A 19,452-nucleotide genomic window follows, 5' to 3' on the forward strand; every position below is an offset into this window, starting at 1 on the left:
TTCTTCAAAGTTAAACAAATATCAATTTTAAACTTAATGTATCAAGATAATTCATTATTTATCCTAAAATGAAAGAGTTGATCTTTTACCTATGGATCATCAGATTTCAGGGATTATTAGATGAATATCTGTATTTGAATGTTGTAATGCCTTTTTTTTCTTAAATCAATTTTTTTCATTAAATTAATGATAAATATTAAATCAAAAATATCAAATAAGCAGCTGTACAACAACATAGTCTTTGGGGACAAAAAAAAAGCCATTTTTCTACTATATGTGCACCCAAATATATAAATAAGAGTTTTCACCTTGCTTAAAGTTTTCAAAGCTAGTTCTGCAGCTTTTCGTACAGATTCCTTAAAAAAAAAAAAAAGATTAATATGTAAAAGTTAGATGAGGAATGTTTATTTGGACTATATACTATAATGCATAATGCACATTAGGTCTTTCCAAATTATGGTTTGTGCAAATTTAAATTTTCACTCAGAAGAAATAGTGCTTACATAGGGGAGGAAAATCACCAACTTTTACTTCCAGTTAGGTTTCAGAAAACATTAAACTCATATTTTTTAATATGATTAAATGTAATTCATCTATTTTTAATTCAAAAAATGAAATTAAATGCACCATAAAGTGAGAATGAATATATTCATGCAAGTAGTTCATCAAATGACATACTGAATTTTTCACAATATTTTTTTCAGACCTTTTATACTTTCTCTCAATCCTGTGAATATTAATGCAATATTTTCTTCCCCTAACCTACAGATTATTTATTCCATTTTAAAATAAAATTAAGTTCATGTAACAGCTTTATTATCACTTCTCCACTCACCTCACAAACCTCTCTATGTTGTTCTATTCCTTCACTTCTGTTCCTGAGAAAGAATTTCCCTTCCTCCTTGCCAAGGTTAACGACTCAAGAATACTATCATAACCTCTCCTGCCTCCTCTGAGATGTTTCTTCATTAATCACCATCTCTTTCTTCTGTCTACACTATCTAAGCTACTTTCTGATTTTATTCTTGTCTTCTCTACCTTTAAGGGAAGGGGAAAAAAGTCCTTCCCTCTGACCAGATACACTCTTCACTGCCAAACTGAATCAAAGTTTAGTCTTTAACTGCAACTTTTACTTACTCATCTCAATACACCATCCTTGAAATTACTAAGATAATTGTTAAACTTTTATTTGACCTGTCATTTTCACTCTTCATTCAAAACAAATTCTTCTTCTCCTTTTGGGACATGTGACACATGGCAGGTACTGAATTGATGCATGTGGGTTGGCTTTTTCTTAATTTCTGCTGCCCTAGGCACCATTTTGGCACTTCTTATTCTACCTTCAAAAGTGCCAGTGCCTTAACAGTACTGCTTCCTTTAAGCCATGTCATCTCTTCTACTGCCATGGCTTCAATTACTAGATAGAATATTTCTAACTCAACTCAAGTTATTTCTTTCATAAGATCAGTCCTACCAACCACTTGCCTGACAAGCTCACCTCAATGTTAGGTGGACACTTAAAATTCAACATTTTAAAATGTAAGCTTACTTCACTGTCTTAGTCACGTAAGTTTAAATTCTAAGTCATCCATGACTTCTTCATTTCCCTTGTCCTTCTCATCTAAAGGTTCTATGTCTGCAATGTTACATCCTTTGCTTTAAAATTACCACTATTATCAACCTGAATTCAGGCCCTCAATCACCTCTTACCTATATCTCAATAGCTTCCTAACTTGTCTTCATGTCACAAGTCTCAACAAGACTCCTGCCCAGTTCTGGTTTCATTGCTCTGTTTAAAAAAAACTTCGATGGCTCTCCATTATCTAAACAATAAAGTTCTAATACCTCAGCCTGGCATTCAAGATTTCTCCATTTGAACCCTAATCCATTTTTCAGCCTTATATTCTACAAATTCCCTGTCAAGCAAGTCTATATTTTATTCATTACTCCCGCACATCCAACTCAGTTCTTCCCATCTCCGTATGATTGATCACTGTGCTACCTAGTTGCCCTCTGCTTTGTATTCAAGTTAATTTACATTATTTTAACCCCCAACCCAAATTATATTGAATATTCCTTCAGCATTCTTATAAAACAGAAACTTAATCAACTTTTAATATTGAAATGTACTAAGATACTCAACATAATATGTTGATAAAGTTCTGTATTACTGGCAGATTTGAATCTAATTTCTAAAGCAGCTCATCCTTTGATTTATATGTTGCTTATCAAAGACATATGGATGCAACTGATCATCATGTGGTACTTTGTAATTTATTTCAAAGCACATATATCTTATGAGTCAACCCAATTACATAGAATCTCTTCTAAATTGATTTAATGTGCATAGTGGATAATTTTTAAAGATTAGATGAACATATTTATAGTCCTGATAGATTTCAAAGAATGTAGAGCTGCAAGGATCTTGGGAAATTATAGAACTTACTACTCCACCTCAATATCAGAAAACATACACTTCCATTATTATAGTACCTATTTCTTAAAAGATGATGCCACATTTTTTAAATTTAAAATTTCCTCTGAAATCAATTTTAACATAAACTCAAATACCTTAATATCATCTTGTACTCTAAAGAGTGTTTCCCATATTTCTGGAAGTTTATCAATGATATCATCCAATGGTCTTCCTCTTAGTAAGTCATTCAAAGCTAAACAGCTGCAAATAAAGATTCAAATACATAATCCAAACAAATGAGCAATTTTACTAGTCTGCACAGGAAAATAACCAAAGATAAAATGTATCCATTCTGAAAAGGGATATATTATCTATTTTCCCCACTAGATCCTTTGTTTAGAGTCCAGGGGTCCTCAAACTACGGCCCGCGGCCAGATGCAGCAGCTGAGGACATTTATCCCCCTCACCCAGGGCTATAAAGTTTCTTTATTTAAAGGCCCACAAAACAAAGTTTTTGTTTTTACTATAGTCCAGTCCTCCAACAGTCTGAGGGACAGTGAACTAGCCCTCTATTTAAAAAGTTTGAGGACCCCTGGTTTAGACTAACCTATAATGGCATGAATGATGACAATGAATATATCCATATAACAACACGGAAAATTAGCTCACCTACTTGGGATTTTTTTTTTTATCCATTACCTTTTAACTTAAATAATGTGTGTCTTTTAAAAAAAATTTCTTTATTAATTGTTTCAATTAAATATATGGGATTATAGCTTTATTTTACTTTAATTTTATTCCTTTAAGACAAAAAAACATAAAATTTTCAGGTTTGTCTATAACAATTTAAAAAAAAATACCAAAAATTTTTTTTTAAAAATGAAAAACAAACAAACATAATACCTGGATTCTCGAATTCGCCACATATTGCTGGTCAGGCTATTAATTAGATCTTGAAGAATTTCTTTCAAATATTTATCCACCTGGCAGAAAAAAAAAAAAAAAAGGCAAAATAAAAACAAAAGTGAGAACAATAGCAAACAGTATTAAAACTTCTACCTACTGCCATATATTGACATGTATACCAGATTATGAGAAATTATATAAACTCTTTGTTGGATAGATTTCTAACTAGGTGTTGAAGTAGATAGAGTCCTGGATCTACAGATCCAGGACTCTATCTACTTCAACACCTAGTTGATCTACAATCAGGAAGACTCAACTTTGTGAGTTCAAATCTGGCCTCATACTTACTATGTGACATGGGCACGCCACTTGACACTATTTGCCAGTTTCCTCATCTCTAATGAGCTATAGAAATAAGAGCAAACCACTCAGTATTTCTGCCAAGTAAATCCCAAATGGGGTCACTAAAGGTTAGAAAGGTTTAAAACAACTGAAGAACACAAAAATTTATATCCAATTTAATCCAAGGTGAAAAAGAATTTCTTAAGAATGAAATCCTGACATAAATATACAAATTATACTATGAGAAAAAAGGTGATGCTATCTGGAGTCAAATGTGGAAACACTGGGACTCACCAACCAATTTAGATTTTTTAAAGGACCAGGATAAAGATGAAAACAAAAGTGGATTACAAATGAATGATACAAGCTTACAAAAAGAATCAAATCTATCCCTGCTAAATGGGTCTTTGTTTTAAATCTGTTGGAGGCATAAGACGTAAAACCAAGATAGTTGTCCAAAGTGACTAAGCCAATAAAGAAGGAAAAATAATAAAATTATTCAACTCTTATTATGCTTTTGTTTTCTTTACCAGTGAGAATTATCTTTAGGAAAGATAGAGTATCTTAAAACTAGCTTGAAGAATTTCTTTCAAATATTTATCCACCTGGCAGAAAAAAAAAGGCAAAATAAAAACAAAAGTAAGAACAATAGCTAAAAACATGCTAAAAAAAAAAAGTTAAAACCCAAGAGAAGTGAGAATATGATAAAAGATGTAAATTTAACTTGAATTCATCCACTAATGAGTCAGGTAGACCCAGACAAAACACATCCCAGGGCCATGAAAACCGGCAGATGACAGAACAAGTGTCAATGATTACTTAAAAACTGGGGAGAAGAGGATCACTGCCACAGGATGGGACAAAGGTAAATGGATTTATTTTCAAAAAGAGAGAAGAGAGATCTTAAATCTTTAAACCAGTAAAGCTGACTTCAGTTCCTGACAACACTTTATCACATCAAAGAGATTATTAATGAACATTCAGAAAAGAAAATTGATTACTAGAGACAACACAGATTCATCTATTTTTAACTAACCTAATTTCATTTTTTGACAAGATAATTCAGTTTGCATATCAGAGGAATGCTTTATACAAATTATTATACACTTCAGCAAAGCATCTTACAGTCTATTACGATATTTATCCTTAGAAATAATACTATCTATTCTTACGGAAAACAATAATAATAATGTTAATAATAGCTAAATGGTTGGACAATTAAATTTATCCCTCTGCTAACAAGATGTTAATGTGCTTGTCTTTTCAAAAACTTTTCCAGAAATGTCTATTTCCATATTTTGTCATTTTTGATAACTGCTAGGTTATTATTTGTAAAGAGTTTTTTGAGCTTAATTCCATGGTGACTACACTTCTATTCTTTCACTTTCATTTTTCTTTTCCTTTTAAATTCTATTTACAGATTAATCTTGAAGGTCAGTTTGTTTTGTTTTTCAAGTAACCTCTCTACATGGAATAATTTACTTCATTCCTTATTCTTTCTTTAGAAATTAAGATTATTTGCCTTCTTTTTTGTTTGTTTTTGATGCATTCGAATATTGAATATTTTGTTCATGTCACTCCTCTGTTGAATGTGTGTGTGTGTGTGTGTGTGTGTGTGTGTGTATGTTTTTTTTTTTTTTGGATGATTAGGTTCAGATTTATAGCAAGGCATGTCATTTTTGGTTGTAGTTTGAGCTTCTATGCTTATTCCACTGTCCTGTGCAATTAGTGGATAGAGAATAATTGTAAATTATTCAAATTTCCCTTCCTTTACATTTGAAGGATTTAAGCTTTGTCATTATAATTGTTAAATTTAGCCTCATTATATATCTCAGCCATGCAAATACAGAGTTTCTTCATACAAATAGATGACCTATAGATTTTTTTTTTTAGTCAGTGCTTTGTGTTCTGTATTCAAAAAATTCTACTCAATTTTCTTATATTATTTTCTACACTATAGTGTGCAGGACTTTTGTCACATTTTTCTGGGAGGCTTATGATTTTTAAGGTATCTCCATGAATCCTATGTTCAAAGACCATGGCCTTGACTTGCAAAGAATGCACATGTGCATGCACATGAGAGAGAGAGAGAGAAAAAGAGAGAGAGAGAGAGAGAGAGAGAGAGAGACAGAGAGAGAGAAAATTTAATATTGCCTTTTACACCTTTTGCCTGCTTGTTTTTCCCACTCAATCATTTTTGTATTGCAAATTTGTTAATTTTTTTTTTTGCTTCTTTGCAGAAACTGTTGACTATAGCTATTCATGTGGTTTTAATATTTGTTGAAGGTTTAGTAAATTAATCCTTCGTGTTCTGTTTTGTACTCTGACTTTTTACTGCATTCTCTTCCTCTTGAAATATTTGCTACTTTAATCTTTTTTTTCTTATACTTTCTTGGCAGTAACTTTCTTATTATTCTCCTTCCTTTAAAGACTAGAACACATCAAAGGTTGGAATGCAAAGCTGCTTCAGCCTTCTCCCACACTAGAGTAGATTTATAATTCTTCAGTTTTGATGCTTGCCCTAAATTGTTTCTAGGGGGACAAGACTAACCCCAGCCGTGTTTCATATCCCTTTTACTTTAAGTCTAGTGTCTGCCATATATTTCTATACATGGGTATAGAAGGTATGCAGATATAGTATAAAAGGTGACTTTTAAAAATAAGTCACTGAGTACTGACACTATTAGAGATGAAAAATATGATTCCTGGCTAATGTTAAGTTCTCCAAATGTTCTTTTTTAGGATTAGAGACAGTTAGGGTCAAGAGTGCATATATATTTTTTAAGTGTATGTTGTGTGTGAATATGTAAAAATTATTTTTACAGAGATGATATAATATATATGATGTGTATGAGACACATATAATGATATTATAATAATTTTAATAAATCTACAGTACTACCATTAAATTAACAAGTATTTATAACTGTTTACCATGCACTAGGGATAAATTTGTCACAAACATTTCTGATTAAATCTGCCATCTGCACTTCATAAGGAACTGATGCAATCTTACAAGGCTGATATTTAATAAATAATTATTTAAAATATCGGAATAGGACATTCACATAATTAGAAACATGACTGATTATTTAATATACTAAGTTAGAGAGAATGAAGAACAGAACTGAAATATATATCCTAAAGACAACAATGAATAAAAGAATAATAATGGTCTCAAAATTCACAAAAATAATTAACAAAGATTTCAGGATAGGTCACAGAAGCCAAAAGAGTATCTGTAAAATAGTATCATGGGATAAGAAACTTTTGTCATGGAATTTATGAACTTTTAAATTTTCCATTGTATATTTCATTTTTGCTGTTACTAAATCTAAAATAAGAAAAAAGTGCATCTTAAAATTTAAAAAAATCACATAGGATAAGGTGAGTCTTACTTTTCTCATGGGGAAGGAATAATGCATATACCTATGTAGTTAAGAGATCCAAAGTATCAAAATACTTTTGTGGGGTTTTTTTTAACTTATAAATATCTTTATATTTGAAATGATTCCATACCCCCCCCCATAAGTGTTCACACCCCTACTACATAGCATTTGTCCATAATCCATTTGAATTAAATAATATTCCATGAACAAAAATGTCATAGCATCCTAACCTCCTAATCTATTTTTTTAATTGTTGTAGGGAAGATTTTTTTCATTTAATGCTGTTCTAAATTAGTAAAAAAACTGAAGGTCAGATACTATCACTTCAAATTGAGCAACAGATTTGTTTACTTTTCTTTAGGTCTGCTATAGAAAGCAAGCATTCAGTGCCAAACCCCAAATTTAAAACTGCAAATCTTTAACGTAAAAGCCCTAAACATCTAATAAAATTTTTAACTAGCTATATATAGTCAATTAATCTGATACAGTAAATAACCTCTGATCAGTTTTATATAAAAAGATTTTTGGTGTGTGTGTGTGTGTGTGTGTGTATTTTTAGTACTTCTGAATAATCGTATATATAGTCTATGTTAAATAGGAAATTTCTTTTTCATATTTTTATACATTTGTGTTTCGATAATACATAAGCACAAGGACTGAAAGAATTCTTTCAATGACAATTTAAAATTATAAATCTTAAAGGAATTATAATAGGTAAGTGCCTAACAAGAGATTTTCTCTATTTCTATATAAAGAAAATGATTAGCTAATCTCAAGAAGCAAAATCTAGAACCAGAAACCAAGGAATAGGAAAATTATATGTATCTATAGAGTATGTTAGACCTTACAAAACACTTTCTTCAAAGCAATATTGTGAATTAGCTACAAGTACTATTAACCTCATTTTATAAATGGGGAAACAAACTTAGGGAGGTAATGTAAATGGTCCATGTCACAGATTTAGGAATTCAATCTCCTGTGTCTAATTCTAGGACTTCTTTCTATTAAACCAGGCTGCCTCTCACACTGCATACTCATAATCTTTATTATTTCTTATCTATCTTCCTATCTCATTTAACAAATGTTTGTTGGGTCAATGAATTACTCTAATACTCTAATAAGACAGATCTAAAACATGTAATTAATATAGAAATTAGTATATAAATACTTGCCACAGATTTGTCAGTGACCAGTGCATTCCAAATACTTGTCATAGCTTGACGTATTCCAAGATTTGGATCAAACTGATAGCGATAAAGACGAGGAACCAATTGAGGCAAGAAAGGAGCCAGCTGTTCTCCTGCTTTAGTAGCAATCACATTAAAACCAAAAGCAGCTCCCTAAAAATACAGAACAAAAGAAAAATATACTTAAGTGATTTTCAAACATCTGTTATCAGAAAAGACAGGCCATGGTAAATATTACCCCCAAAATTTTATATCCATCAGCTTTCAAATAAATGTAGCCTATAACTAGAGTCTTTCCCTGAGCTGAACAGAATCTGAAGATAACAGCATTCTAGTCAAGTATTTCTTTGGAAAACACACAACACCTTAACTATAAATGTAGCAGATTGATCTTAGAAGAAATTTTAAAACTGCTTTATTGTAAAGAGCAGCAGCTTACCTTCCTAGAGTTCCACATGGCATGATGGTTGGCTAAATTCATGAATTTATAGACAAGATCTGGTTGACTAAGATCACTTGCCAGAGAACAAAGTTCTTTATAGGTAGAGAGTCCCTGGCTTGGGAAACAAAGAAAAAAGCAGTAATCCATTTCATCTAACTTATTTTTTAAAAATCTACTTATGTCACTATATTACAAATACTATAAATAGTTCATTAAAAACATATTTCCTTAAATTTGTAAAAACAGAGTTTGGGCTAAAAAAAAAAAAAAAGAGAGACTTTTATATTCAAATTTAACAAGTCAGCTATAGAAAAACATTTGAGACTACGGGAAATATTCAATTTAACTCACTGGAGTGACAAAGCATTTTTCACAGTACTTTCAGATACAGCATATATTATAAATTAAATTATAAAATCAGCTCAAGAGAGAATTAGTAGAATAGAGATTTGGGGAAAAGAAGAAATAAGGCAGAGAGAAAGCCCTACTGTGAAAACAGCTATTGGACTGAACCATCAGGCACAAAAGGAAAGTTTGCCTCTTTGGGTAAAAGACAGAAACAACTGGGAGAATTTCAAGAGTAGGGAAAACAATGGAGTTTCTGCAAACTTTGACCTGGCTTTTTTTGATGCTGCAACACAAACTGAGGCAGGTGGCCTCTGAACAAAATAGATCACCACTGGGAGGGAAATAGGAAGGGACTGGTGAATAATGAAAGAGACATGGAAGGGGCTACAGTTTCAACTAATCAAAGCTCTAAGAAGAAAAACAGCAGCACAAATTAAACTGTTTATAAATTAAAAGAAGACTGAAGCTGAAGGGGGAGAGGACTATAAAATTTTAAATGTGGAGCTGATGGAATACCAAATAATGAGCTTTAACAGTACCATAAAAGAACACATATAGAACAACTTTAGGAATATCCTTTTCTACTAATGTTTGTGGAATTGTAAAGAAACATCAGACACAAACCTATTTATGATGAAGTGAAAATATGTAGTTATAAAAATTGAATTCTATGTTATTACTTACCCATCTGGTGTTTTGCCAAGGGATACCCCCTGGAATACCACAGTCTCTCCAGAAACCTCATGCTTAGTTCTAGAATGAAAACAAAAATGACCTTAGATTTTCACCACCCCCATACTGGGAATATTAATTAATATGGAAGCTTTTTCTCAAATTGATGTACTGCAGCAAATACTTTTGACTGTTTATTATGTACCAGATCTACATGTTTTTATCTTTTTTACTTGACTAATCAGCTCTTTAAAAAAAAGTGCAGAATATTTAAGTTATCTTATTAAAAAACAGATTCTACACTGAACTGTGGTCTTCTGAGAATAAGCTATCCTTCCTAAAAAAGACAGAATATAGCAGATACCAATAGTCAAAATCACCATCCTTTCTTACACTCTCTGATACAAAATGTAGGGGGCACAATTGTTCTAATACAGATGACAAGCAAGATGCAATCTTCTGGCATCACTTTCTATTAACTTATTCTTTCTCATTCAAATAACCAAGCATAATTTTTCAAATTCAATGTTTTAATTTTCCAGTAGTTACTGAATCTTTTTACTGTTGCCTTTTTCTCTAGCAAGCAACATTAAATGCACATTTCCACTTGGTAACTTGGTAACAGTTAAAGTGTTGTAGACAGCATAATAAAAGTAACTTAGAAACTATGTAATTACACTGAAAGGAAAAAACTTCAATTTCCCTGCTTTCAGAGAACATTTTGTTTTTGTGCTTTTTTTCATAACAGATATGGAATTTTATTAGTTTGATAATTCTCCAGAAATGCAGCAGATAGGATACCTTCTCTGTAACTGATATTCTTAGAGATTTGTCTGCTTTAGAGACAGACTAGTCTAGGATTATATAGTTAATAGATATCAAAAGCATGACTTGAATCTTAAGGCCTTTCTGATGTTTATCTCACCTTTTTCCAGTCATCAAGGTTTCTACAAGTGTAGATACCAGTTCCTGTTGATCTTGTTCACTGCCCAGTTCATAAACCAAACCAAGGCCTTTTGAAGCAACATCCTGACTGAGTTCTACAAAAAATTTTGAACAGAATAATGTTATTTTATATAAACTCAGTATATCAAATGCATGCATGTTAAAAAGTTTAAAATTGGGGACAGCTAGATGGCACAATGGTTAGCGCACCAATCCTGAGGTTAGAAGACAGTCAGAAGGATCTGAGTTTAAATTTGAGCTCAGACACTTAACATGTATTTCCTAGCTATGTGATCCTGGCCAAGTTACTTAAACCTCAAATGCCTTGCCAAAAAAAAAAAAAAATTAAATAAGCTGATAACCAATCATCATACATATGAATATATAATATTACAACACAACTGAATTCACTTTCATTAAAAAGCATTTATTTGCCTGATTAGTGTATGTGATTTTGTATTGGGATACTTTAAATATACTATATAGATACAGTCTCATTGTAAGCTGAAAGATAATATAGACATGGTCGTAAGTATACTATATACATTACACCAAGAAACAAATTTCCATATCCTAAAGAAATCAACTTCAGATTTTTACCCATCTTAACTAAACTTGAACATTTCCATATAAAAATTATTTTAAAGAAAACTAATGAAAAAGTATATATAAAAGAAACTATAAAGATTAAGAGAAATGTTGAACACTTTTTTTCCTCTCTTACTTTGTAAATGCAGAAGACAATGGCCATTAAAATTAAAAAGTAAATAATAAAAAAAATCAAAGTTTAAATTTCCAAATTCCAAAATTTAAATTAAGCACAAGGGTTATGGCTGAATTTTCAATTAAAAACCAAATCATTTTGAAAACAACTTTTCCCCTATAAACAATGTTTTCTTTGTATTATTATGCTAGATTTTTTAGTCTTGTATTTGTTTTTTAAAATACAGATCAAAAAATGATTTTCTTTTCTTTTTCAAATTCTATCTTGAATTTATAAAAAAAATTATGAAATAATTATTTAATAAGAAAGGCCTAAATTTACCAACTACTTACCATCATTATCTGACAGAACTGAAACAAAAGCACTTTGAATCTCCTTGAGATGAGACTGGAAGAAAAAAAATGGGCTTTACTTGCTGGTACATATACCTTCACTCATATATTATTCCTAGTTCTCAGATTTAGGGATGATTTAGGACAATCCCAAATATCATTGTACTGTTCAGCCTAGACTTACTTCCTTGAGAGAACTTCTTAGTTAAAATGACATACAAGATTATAGGGACAAGACACTTCTTAAAAAAGTGTTTGTCTTGTTGTAGCATTTTCCCATTTCTCACTTTAAAACCTCTTCTTATCCCCAACTCTGCTTAAATCTTCTTTCTTATGATTTTCTTCTAATGTAACTATACTTTCAAGATTTTAGAAATTTATCAAAATATCACGATCTTTCCCTCTCCTACTTTTAAAGTCCATCTTCTGACATAGTCTACTGTGATTGATTAATGGACTTTACCTCACAGTCTTCTTTTATTTTAAAAATAAAACACTTTGACCCATCTATATACCTCTAAATTAGAAATATAACATTTAGATTTCAATAAATTTACTCATATTTTTAGTTCATGATGAATAATGCTGCTTACCTTGATTTCTTTATGGGTATTCAGCTTCTTCACTAAGGAAAGGAGCCAGATGCAGGCAGCCTGCCTTACATGGGGAACAGGGCTGATAATGTGCTTATTTAAAATTATGTCTAACACCCATGGAACCACATCATTCACTTTGGCCTCTATGGATGTGAACAGGTGTAGAAATGAAATGAAAAAAAAAATAGGAAAAATTATTTTAAGAGCATTAGTTATTCTCTATTACCCCTGGAAAGAAAATTAAGTTAAAGGTAACATTTCCTGTAAATTCTGATCCTTAGAATGATCAGTAATTTCACTTATGGGTACATACACTCTTGCATGAAGACAATTCACAGCATCTCAATCTCTTAGCAATGACTAAAAATAAATCATTACATAGACCAATGCCCAAATAAGAGATACACAATCTATTGCTGGGCTCTTTTAGAATGAGTTCCATACTATCACAAAGAAATCTTAAAAAGAAGCAAATACCCAGACCCTCAACCATTTCCAATTCCTGTGAAATGAAATTCAGACTAGTAAATAGCAAACCCTCTTCTCTAATTCATGCTACCTTCTCTCCTATTCCCTGTCCAATACAATCCAACTCCTCTTGCCAAGTCCCATTCCATATCTGAATATACCGCGGTCTACTTAACCCTCGGGAATTCTTGTCTATAATTAATGTAACTTCCCTTCATTTGAGAACTCTCTGGCTCTCACTCCATCCTAGCTCTGCCAAGGATACTGGATTCCTGGCCTTCCTTTTCAGAATCACTCTCAATGGTTCTCAAAGTAAAAATCTCAATATTCCTTGCTGATTTATTTTTTCTTCTTGATTTATTAAATGATTAAGACTACTTATTGCCTTCTAAAACACTAGACTATCAATTCCTGAAACAATTATGAGAAGCTCTTATAAAGAAGAGAAATACTTTGTGTTCATATGGAGAAAGAATTTACTCCATTCTTCCATGTAGGATGGAAGAGAAAACCCTATTAATTACTTCCTTTTTAAAAATCTTTTTTTTTCTTTTGAGATGAAATTAGGACAAGTGATTTGTCCAGATCACACAGCTAGGAAGTGTTAAGTGTCTGAGGACTGATTTGAACTGGAGTCATGCTGATTCCAGGTGCGGTGCTCTATACACTGCACCATCTAGTTGTTCCAAATCATATTATTTCTAGAGAAAACTTAGTTATCTTACAAGATTGTTTTAATGTAGAAGGCACTTGGAAATGGATACTTGTTAAACAAAATATCTAATTCCTCTCTTACATGACTGATGTAAGATGGATATTTATAGGTAAAGCAATTTTTTTAAAAGAGTATGAAGAAGGACCATCACTACTCTCATAGATTTGACCATTTTTCATTTTCTATTTTGGTATTCTAACTTTGGCTTCTAAGATACCTTTGTTCTCCCCAAATCCAAAAGAATTTCTTCCAACTCACAAATTCTTATAATTTCAACAGCCTCAAATATGCCTGACACTGCTAGACTTTACAGAAATTAAAGTACAGAGTACAGACCTGAAAAAGAATCACAGATCATCTAGTCTAGACTCATCACTTTATACCTGAGAAAACTGAGGTCTAGAAAAGTTAAATGACGCATAAGTCTTACCTGGATGAAGGTATTATCCACCTTAAATCTATAATTGTTATTATTCAGTTTAAAATATTTCCACAACTGTGTACTTGAATGGGGGAGGTGGGAGGTTGAAAAATCATTTTTTCTACTCTAATCAGTAATACTACAAAAATCCATTAGATTCAAAAACTTGATTAGAATCGTCTTCAATTTCATTCTTTCAATTGTTTCCATAAACTATAATAAATTCTACCAATTCTTCTTCTAAAAGAATTCTCCAAACTATGCCTTTATTTATTTTTACCTTTTTACCCAGGTTTCAAAACTTAAAAAAAAAAAACAACCCAAAACTTTTATTCTCATAATAAAATACATGCTGATCTGTACTTTACAGCTTGCCAAGATCTTAGTCTAAAGTCTGCATTTTATTTACTCTTTTGTTAACTAGACTTATTGTAATCTTTCCCAGGTTCTTCTTTTACCACTGTGCAAGGTCTTTTCATATCATTAAAATCCAAACTAATCATAAAAGCAAAACAAAGAAGCAATATGCTATCAATTACAGCCAGTCAGTTTTATTTTTATGATGTTAGAAGGGAAGAATGGTCACTAAAATTCATTCACACTCTTTACATTTTATACAGGTTGATGGTAAGAGATACAACAGAGTGTACAGCAAATGCTGGAAAGCATTATTTCACTACAATTCATCTACATGTTTTTCTTTTCCAATGACTTCTTTTACAGGAAGAAGGTTTATTTACTGTGTTCCTTTTCTTTAGTTTAAACTTACAGAAGTTCTGAATCTTCAGCACATTTATTTTCTTAGACATGTCTGCAGATGAAGCAGTAACAAGTAGGTATTTGGCACTAAGACTGAAGCTCTAAACTTCTGTTCCTTCTTTTTCTTTTGAACAGCCATACACAGCTAGTGCAGATCCTATCTCCAATGGACAAGCAAACTACTATCCTCACATTTTGTGTCCTTTCAGCTCTACTATATTCTTAATAGGTCAGCAATACAAAGAAACATGGAAACCCTCAAAGCTGCCTGTCAAATTTCCTAGAGGATTTCTCATAATTACCAACTCCAGTACTGGCTGACTTATACAATTTTTCTCCTTTAGTAACAAACACAAAAAAATGCATGAATCTTAAATCTGGAGTTATTTCATACAATAGACCCTCAAAATTTTATGCATTGATGATAAAGTTCCAAACACACATTAGAAGATATTTGGAAATCTAAAGGTAAAGCTGGCTAGGTCTGAAGGACACTCACCTCAAACATTAGTTAATTCTGTTATTTCATATCTTGGAACTAAAGAATGACAAAATTTGTCTTCATATTGAAATCAAGTTTTTCAGTGTGCCTGCCTCAGTGGTTTCATATATTCCCTGGGCCCTTAATTCCTTAGATGAAAACCTGACATTTTTATTCCAGTTGGGCTTTTAATGTGAACAGAGAAAGAAAAGGTTCTGCCAGAAAGTCAGAAGTGGCTTTTAAGAAAGGCTCACCAGCAAGTGGTGCGTACTCTTCTTCGGTGACCAGCCAGGCATCACGGGCAGCCACTGAACTCGTGCCAATTGCAGCACTGGTAATAGCTTCACCAACAGTAAACTGAAGTTCTATTTGCTTTGCCTAAGGAAGGATGAAATAAAATAACCATGATAGATGCCAGGGGTAGAGAGTTTTCCCTATATGCAGAAGTTGTTAAACCAACAATCCTGCAAAACTTCCTACAGGATTAATATTCCTATAGGACATAAAGATGCTGAAATCGTGTCTTCTGAATATGTTTGATATTGATCCCATTCCCAAAGTCAGTTCCTTCTATCTTTATGGACAAATAATATTACTCTTTCCCTGACTGTGCCTAAGTATTACATTCATTTTCCAACTTAGGGGAGAATTAAAGTGAAAATTTCTTCCCAGTACATGAGACATTATAAAGGTTAAGCTAAGCTTCTAAATCTAATTTTATCAACAACTATACCAACACCACTCTTTTTCTCACGTTGATTAAGACAGAATCAGTTAAAAGGCAGAGAGATACTAGAGACTAGTTTTAATACTTTCTGGAAAAATCTTAATACAATTGCCAATCACTTAAAATCACTTACAAATATTATCTCCAGGCATACTAGTTACATTTGATTGTCAAAATAATTACTTCAATTACTTGAACCAAAAGCTGACAATACAATTATGTAAGCTCTTAAATTATTTTACCAAAAATCATTTAGTAAGCACAAATTATATCCAAACTCTAAAAATTCAAGATTAATAATTTTCAATACACAATGTATAAAGCCAATGAGAAGGGGAAAACATCCAAGGAAAAGACAAGTAATTTTAAATTCTAGCTGATGTCACTTAGCAACTTAATAATTCAGTGAAATCACTTTAAGGGAAAAAAGCTACATGAGTTTAGGTAGTTTTTCTGTATATAAAAGCAGAGTGATTACCCAAAGAACTTTAATCAAATTCCTTTACGATATGATAAAAATCAAATGATAAATAAATTTCAAGGGGATCTTGATCCCCTTTTATCACTAATCACTCAGTGTGGTGAAGCCTAAAAGCACCTTCTCAAAAGAATGTTTTAGTTGTACAGAAGATTACCCCCCCAAAAAATCATTAATTTTAAAATCTAGTCATCAAAAAAATTTTTTTAAACATATTAAGGACTACAGGTTAAGAATTTCTTTAGATAATTCAAAGTCATAATTGAAATTTACCTCAACAGAATCCATGAGGCCTTGCAAAATGAGCTTCTGGTGAGGAAAATCTCCATCCCCAACTGGAAAATAGCCCAAGGTTTGAATTGCTCGTTCTTTCATCTAAAAGGAGAAAATTTCTTCTTTTAAAAAGTACATAGTTTTGTTCTTAGTTTCAAAAGGGTCGTTTCAATAATCCTTATAAAGATGCATTAGTTCATCCGTAAACACCCCGTTTTTACTAAGTTTAAGCTACTAGCTTTGGAATAGAAAATAATTTCTAAAACTTAAAATACAATGTTATTTATATATATATTAAAAAAAAGAAAATAAAAAAATGAGACCTTTATTCTAGATTTGCTGAACTAAAAATTTTGATTTCAATTTTCTAATTTAATGTTTAGAGCATACATGGTATAGTCAGTTATAAGTCAGTTTCAGTGCCTAAAAGAACTGGTTTCAAAAAAAGAACTGGCCTCTGACCAGACTAGCTGCAGTGGAAGCCTACTACACCCAAAGATCTGTACTGGTAGGAGTTTTGTAAGCCATTGAAACCATAAATTAAGTTCAAAAATCAATTAGGCAAATATTATTATTATGTAATTGTTCTTCTAATAGTAAATGAACTTATGGTAGTATCCATTTCACAGTTTAAATGACAGAAAAGACTATAAGATGATTCATTCTCTCTTTATTTATTCCTATTATACATAGTTCATAATTTTTTATACTCTTCTCTTCAGGTATCTTGATGCTTATGAATACAGATTAAAAATCAAACATTTCTTTAAACTTCTCTGAAAAAGCACTCTAATAGTTAACTGAGACACAAACTTCTTAAAATAACCAATGTGGCTCCAGAAATTAATTGGCCTATTCTAACAATATGAAAAAAAATTTTAGGCTGATGGTGATTTTTAAATCATTGTAAAATCTTAAATTTGAAGTCCTTCCTTATGAATCAACAGGTATTTACATATAATTTGATCTGTCCAAATTAGTAACAGGGAATCAGTTTTGTAAAACTAGTTGTACACAGAGAATATCAATTATTTTGATCACAAATCAAAATTTTATTTATTACTCCTTTTCACATAATTCATATCAGTAGAATGTCAGAGCTACAGGGAAGCCTTAAAGATTATATTGTCCAAATTGCTCCTTTAAAAGAAGAAACATCCTAAAAGAAGAAAAGTGATTTGCCTTCTACTACTAAGAGGCATAAATTCAAACCCAGGTCTTTTAACTACAAATCCAGTGCTTTTTTGTTTTTGTTATTAACAAATCAGTTTGATTCTCTCCCCCAATGCCCATCCCTATTTATTGCTAAATTCTGCTGACTCCACCACTGCTATGTTTTTCTTTTGTGTTTTCCTCTACTTTTATTGCAATCCTCCTACATTCTTTCCATTTTTACCTGTCACCTAAATGACTGAAAAAGGTTTCTTTCTAACTGAACTAGGTACTTTTAAGTTCACTGAAGATCTAATAAATCCTTCCAATGAGGAAAGGGTCATCTTATTCACATACCATTATGATTTATTCTACTCTACCTACTAAATAAAAGTTCTTTTCCTGTCACAATCTGGCTCTGACCCAAATTCCAACTTAATTTCTTACCATACCTTTTTTCAGAATGGTCTGACCATAGAATATATGAACCATTCACAAGCTGTGAAAAGGAGTTCACAAATATACACTGACTGGTGAAAGGGTTTGCTTTGATCCTGCGTCCTCCCAACTCTGCCTTTGTGTCATCTCCCATAAATGGAATATACTCATATGCCTTTGGGCATTTTCTCTATGCACCAAGCCTGGAATGCTCTCCATTTTCTGTTCCACCTATTGACTTGTTTGGCTTCTTTCACATCTCAACTAAAACCATCTATAGAGAGCCTTTCCCAACCTCTTAATTCTAGTACCTTCCCTTTCTTATTTCTTATTTATCCTGTGTGTGTGTGTGTGTGTGTGTGTGTGTGTATATATATTTATTTATTTGTACATATTTGTTTGCTTGTCTCCCCCATTACACTAACAGCTCTTTGAGAGCCATCTTTTGCCTTTTTTATATCCCTAGTACTCAGCACAATGCCTGGCACATAGATGATGTTTAATAAATATGTATTGACTGATTCCACTTCCCAAATCTAGGTTGCTGTAACATCCCTAACTACTGAAATTCTATCTTTTAAGGTTCAACTCTGCCATGAATCCTTCCCTGATACCTCTAGAAGAAAGTAATCTTTCTTTCTCAAATTTCTTATAATAGGTTATCTGCAACTGTTCCACATTCATGAGTTTGTTCTATACTATCAGATATTGAAATGACATTGAGAGCTCTTTGATGTAGACATTCCCTCCAATGATATAAATCATAAACCACCTATGCCGGACCACCCTGTACCAATCTTATATACGGTCTCCCATAAATTCACTTTAGAGATCTGGGATAAGTAGGGACAGTTTCTACCTAAATAAACAATAGACTTCTCTTGCCTTTTCCTCACATCATGAGCTCACATATGAGCTGCTCATCAGTTATTATTTAGTTCATACCATATAAATAGGCCACCTTCTTCTTCCATCAGATACTCCTGACAACATCCTATATACCACTTGTCCTCTGTAATTTCTTGTTGGTGATGCAGCCTAAGTAAAGTTCACCACATGCCTTGTCATTGACCTTTGAGTATCAATTTTTATTCTTTAGAAACTATATCTATAACTATACAGAAACACTGCAAGAATGAAGGTATTAACATTAGCCATTTTGTTTCATGGAAAGTCACGGAATCACTGAAAGAACTTGGAAATTTAACAAAGGTTAATTCAGCCTTAACTCTTTCTCTTCT

At 31.9% G+C, this 19,452-nt stretch overlaps 1 protein-coding gene across 3 annotated transcripts in view; it reads right to left on the reverse strand.

Annotated features, from left to right (window-relative positions):
* The window catches only part of ECPAS (Ecm29 proteasome adaptor and scaffold), a 160,539-nt gene that overhangs the window by 20,613 nt on the left and 120,474 nt on the right, over nt 1-19,452 (reverse strand). For all 3 annotated transcript variants that reach the window (XM_051961107.1, XM_051961090.1, XM_051961097.1), the window contains exons 23-33: nt 16,622-16,723; nt 15,398-15,521; nt 12,297-12,442; nt 11,704-11,758; nt 10,628-10,742; nt 9,715-9,783; nt 8,680-8,797; nt 8,226-8,393; nt 3,320-3,399; nt 2,572-2,677; nt 309-356 (exon numbers count right to left, since the gene is read on the reverse strand). In XM_051961107.1, the coding sequence (XP_051817067.1) occupies nt 309-356; nt 2,572-2,677; nt 3,320-3,399; nt 8,226-8,393; nt 8,680-8,797; nt 9,715-9,783; nt 10,628-10,742; nt 11,704-11,758; nt 12,297-12,442; nt 15,398-15,521; nt 16,622-16,723 (1,131 nt within the window). The remainder of the gene's footprint in view (nt 1-308; nt 357-2,571; nt 2,678-3,319; nt 3,400-8,225; nt 8,394-8,679; nt 8,798-9,714; nt 9,784-10,627; nt 10,743-11,703; nt 11,759-12,296; nt 12,443-15,397; nt 15,522-16,621; nt 16,724-19,452) is intronic.

This window comes from Antechinus flavipes, chromosome 1 (genome assembly GCF_016432865.1).
Source record: "Antechinus flavipes isolate AdamAnt ecotype Samford, QLD, Australia chromosome 1, AdamAnt_v2, whole genome shotgun sequence".
NCBI lineage: Eukaryota > Metazoa > Chordata > Mammalia > Dasyuromorphia > Dasyuridae > Antechinus > Antechinus flavipes.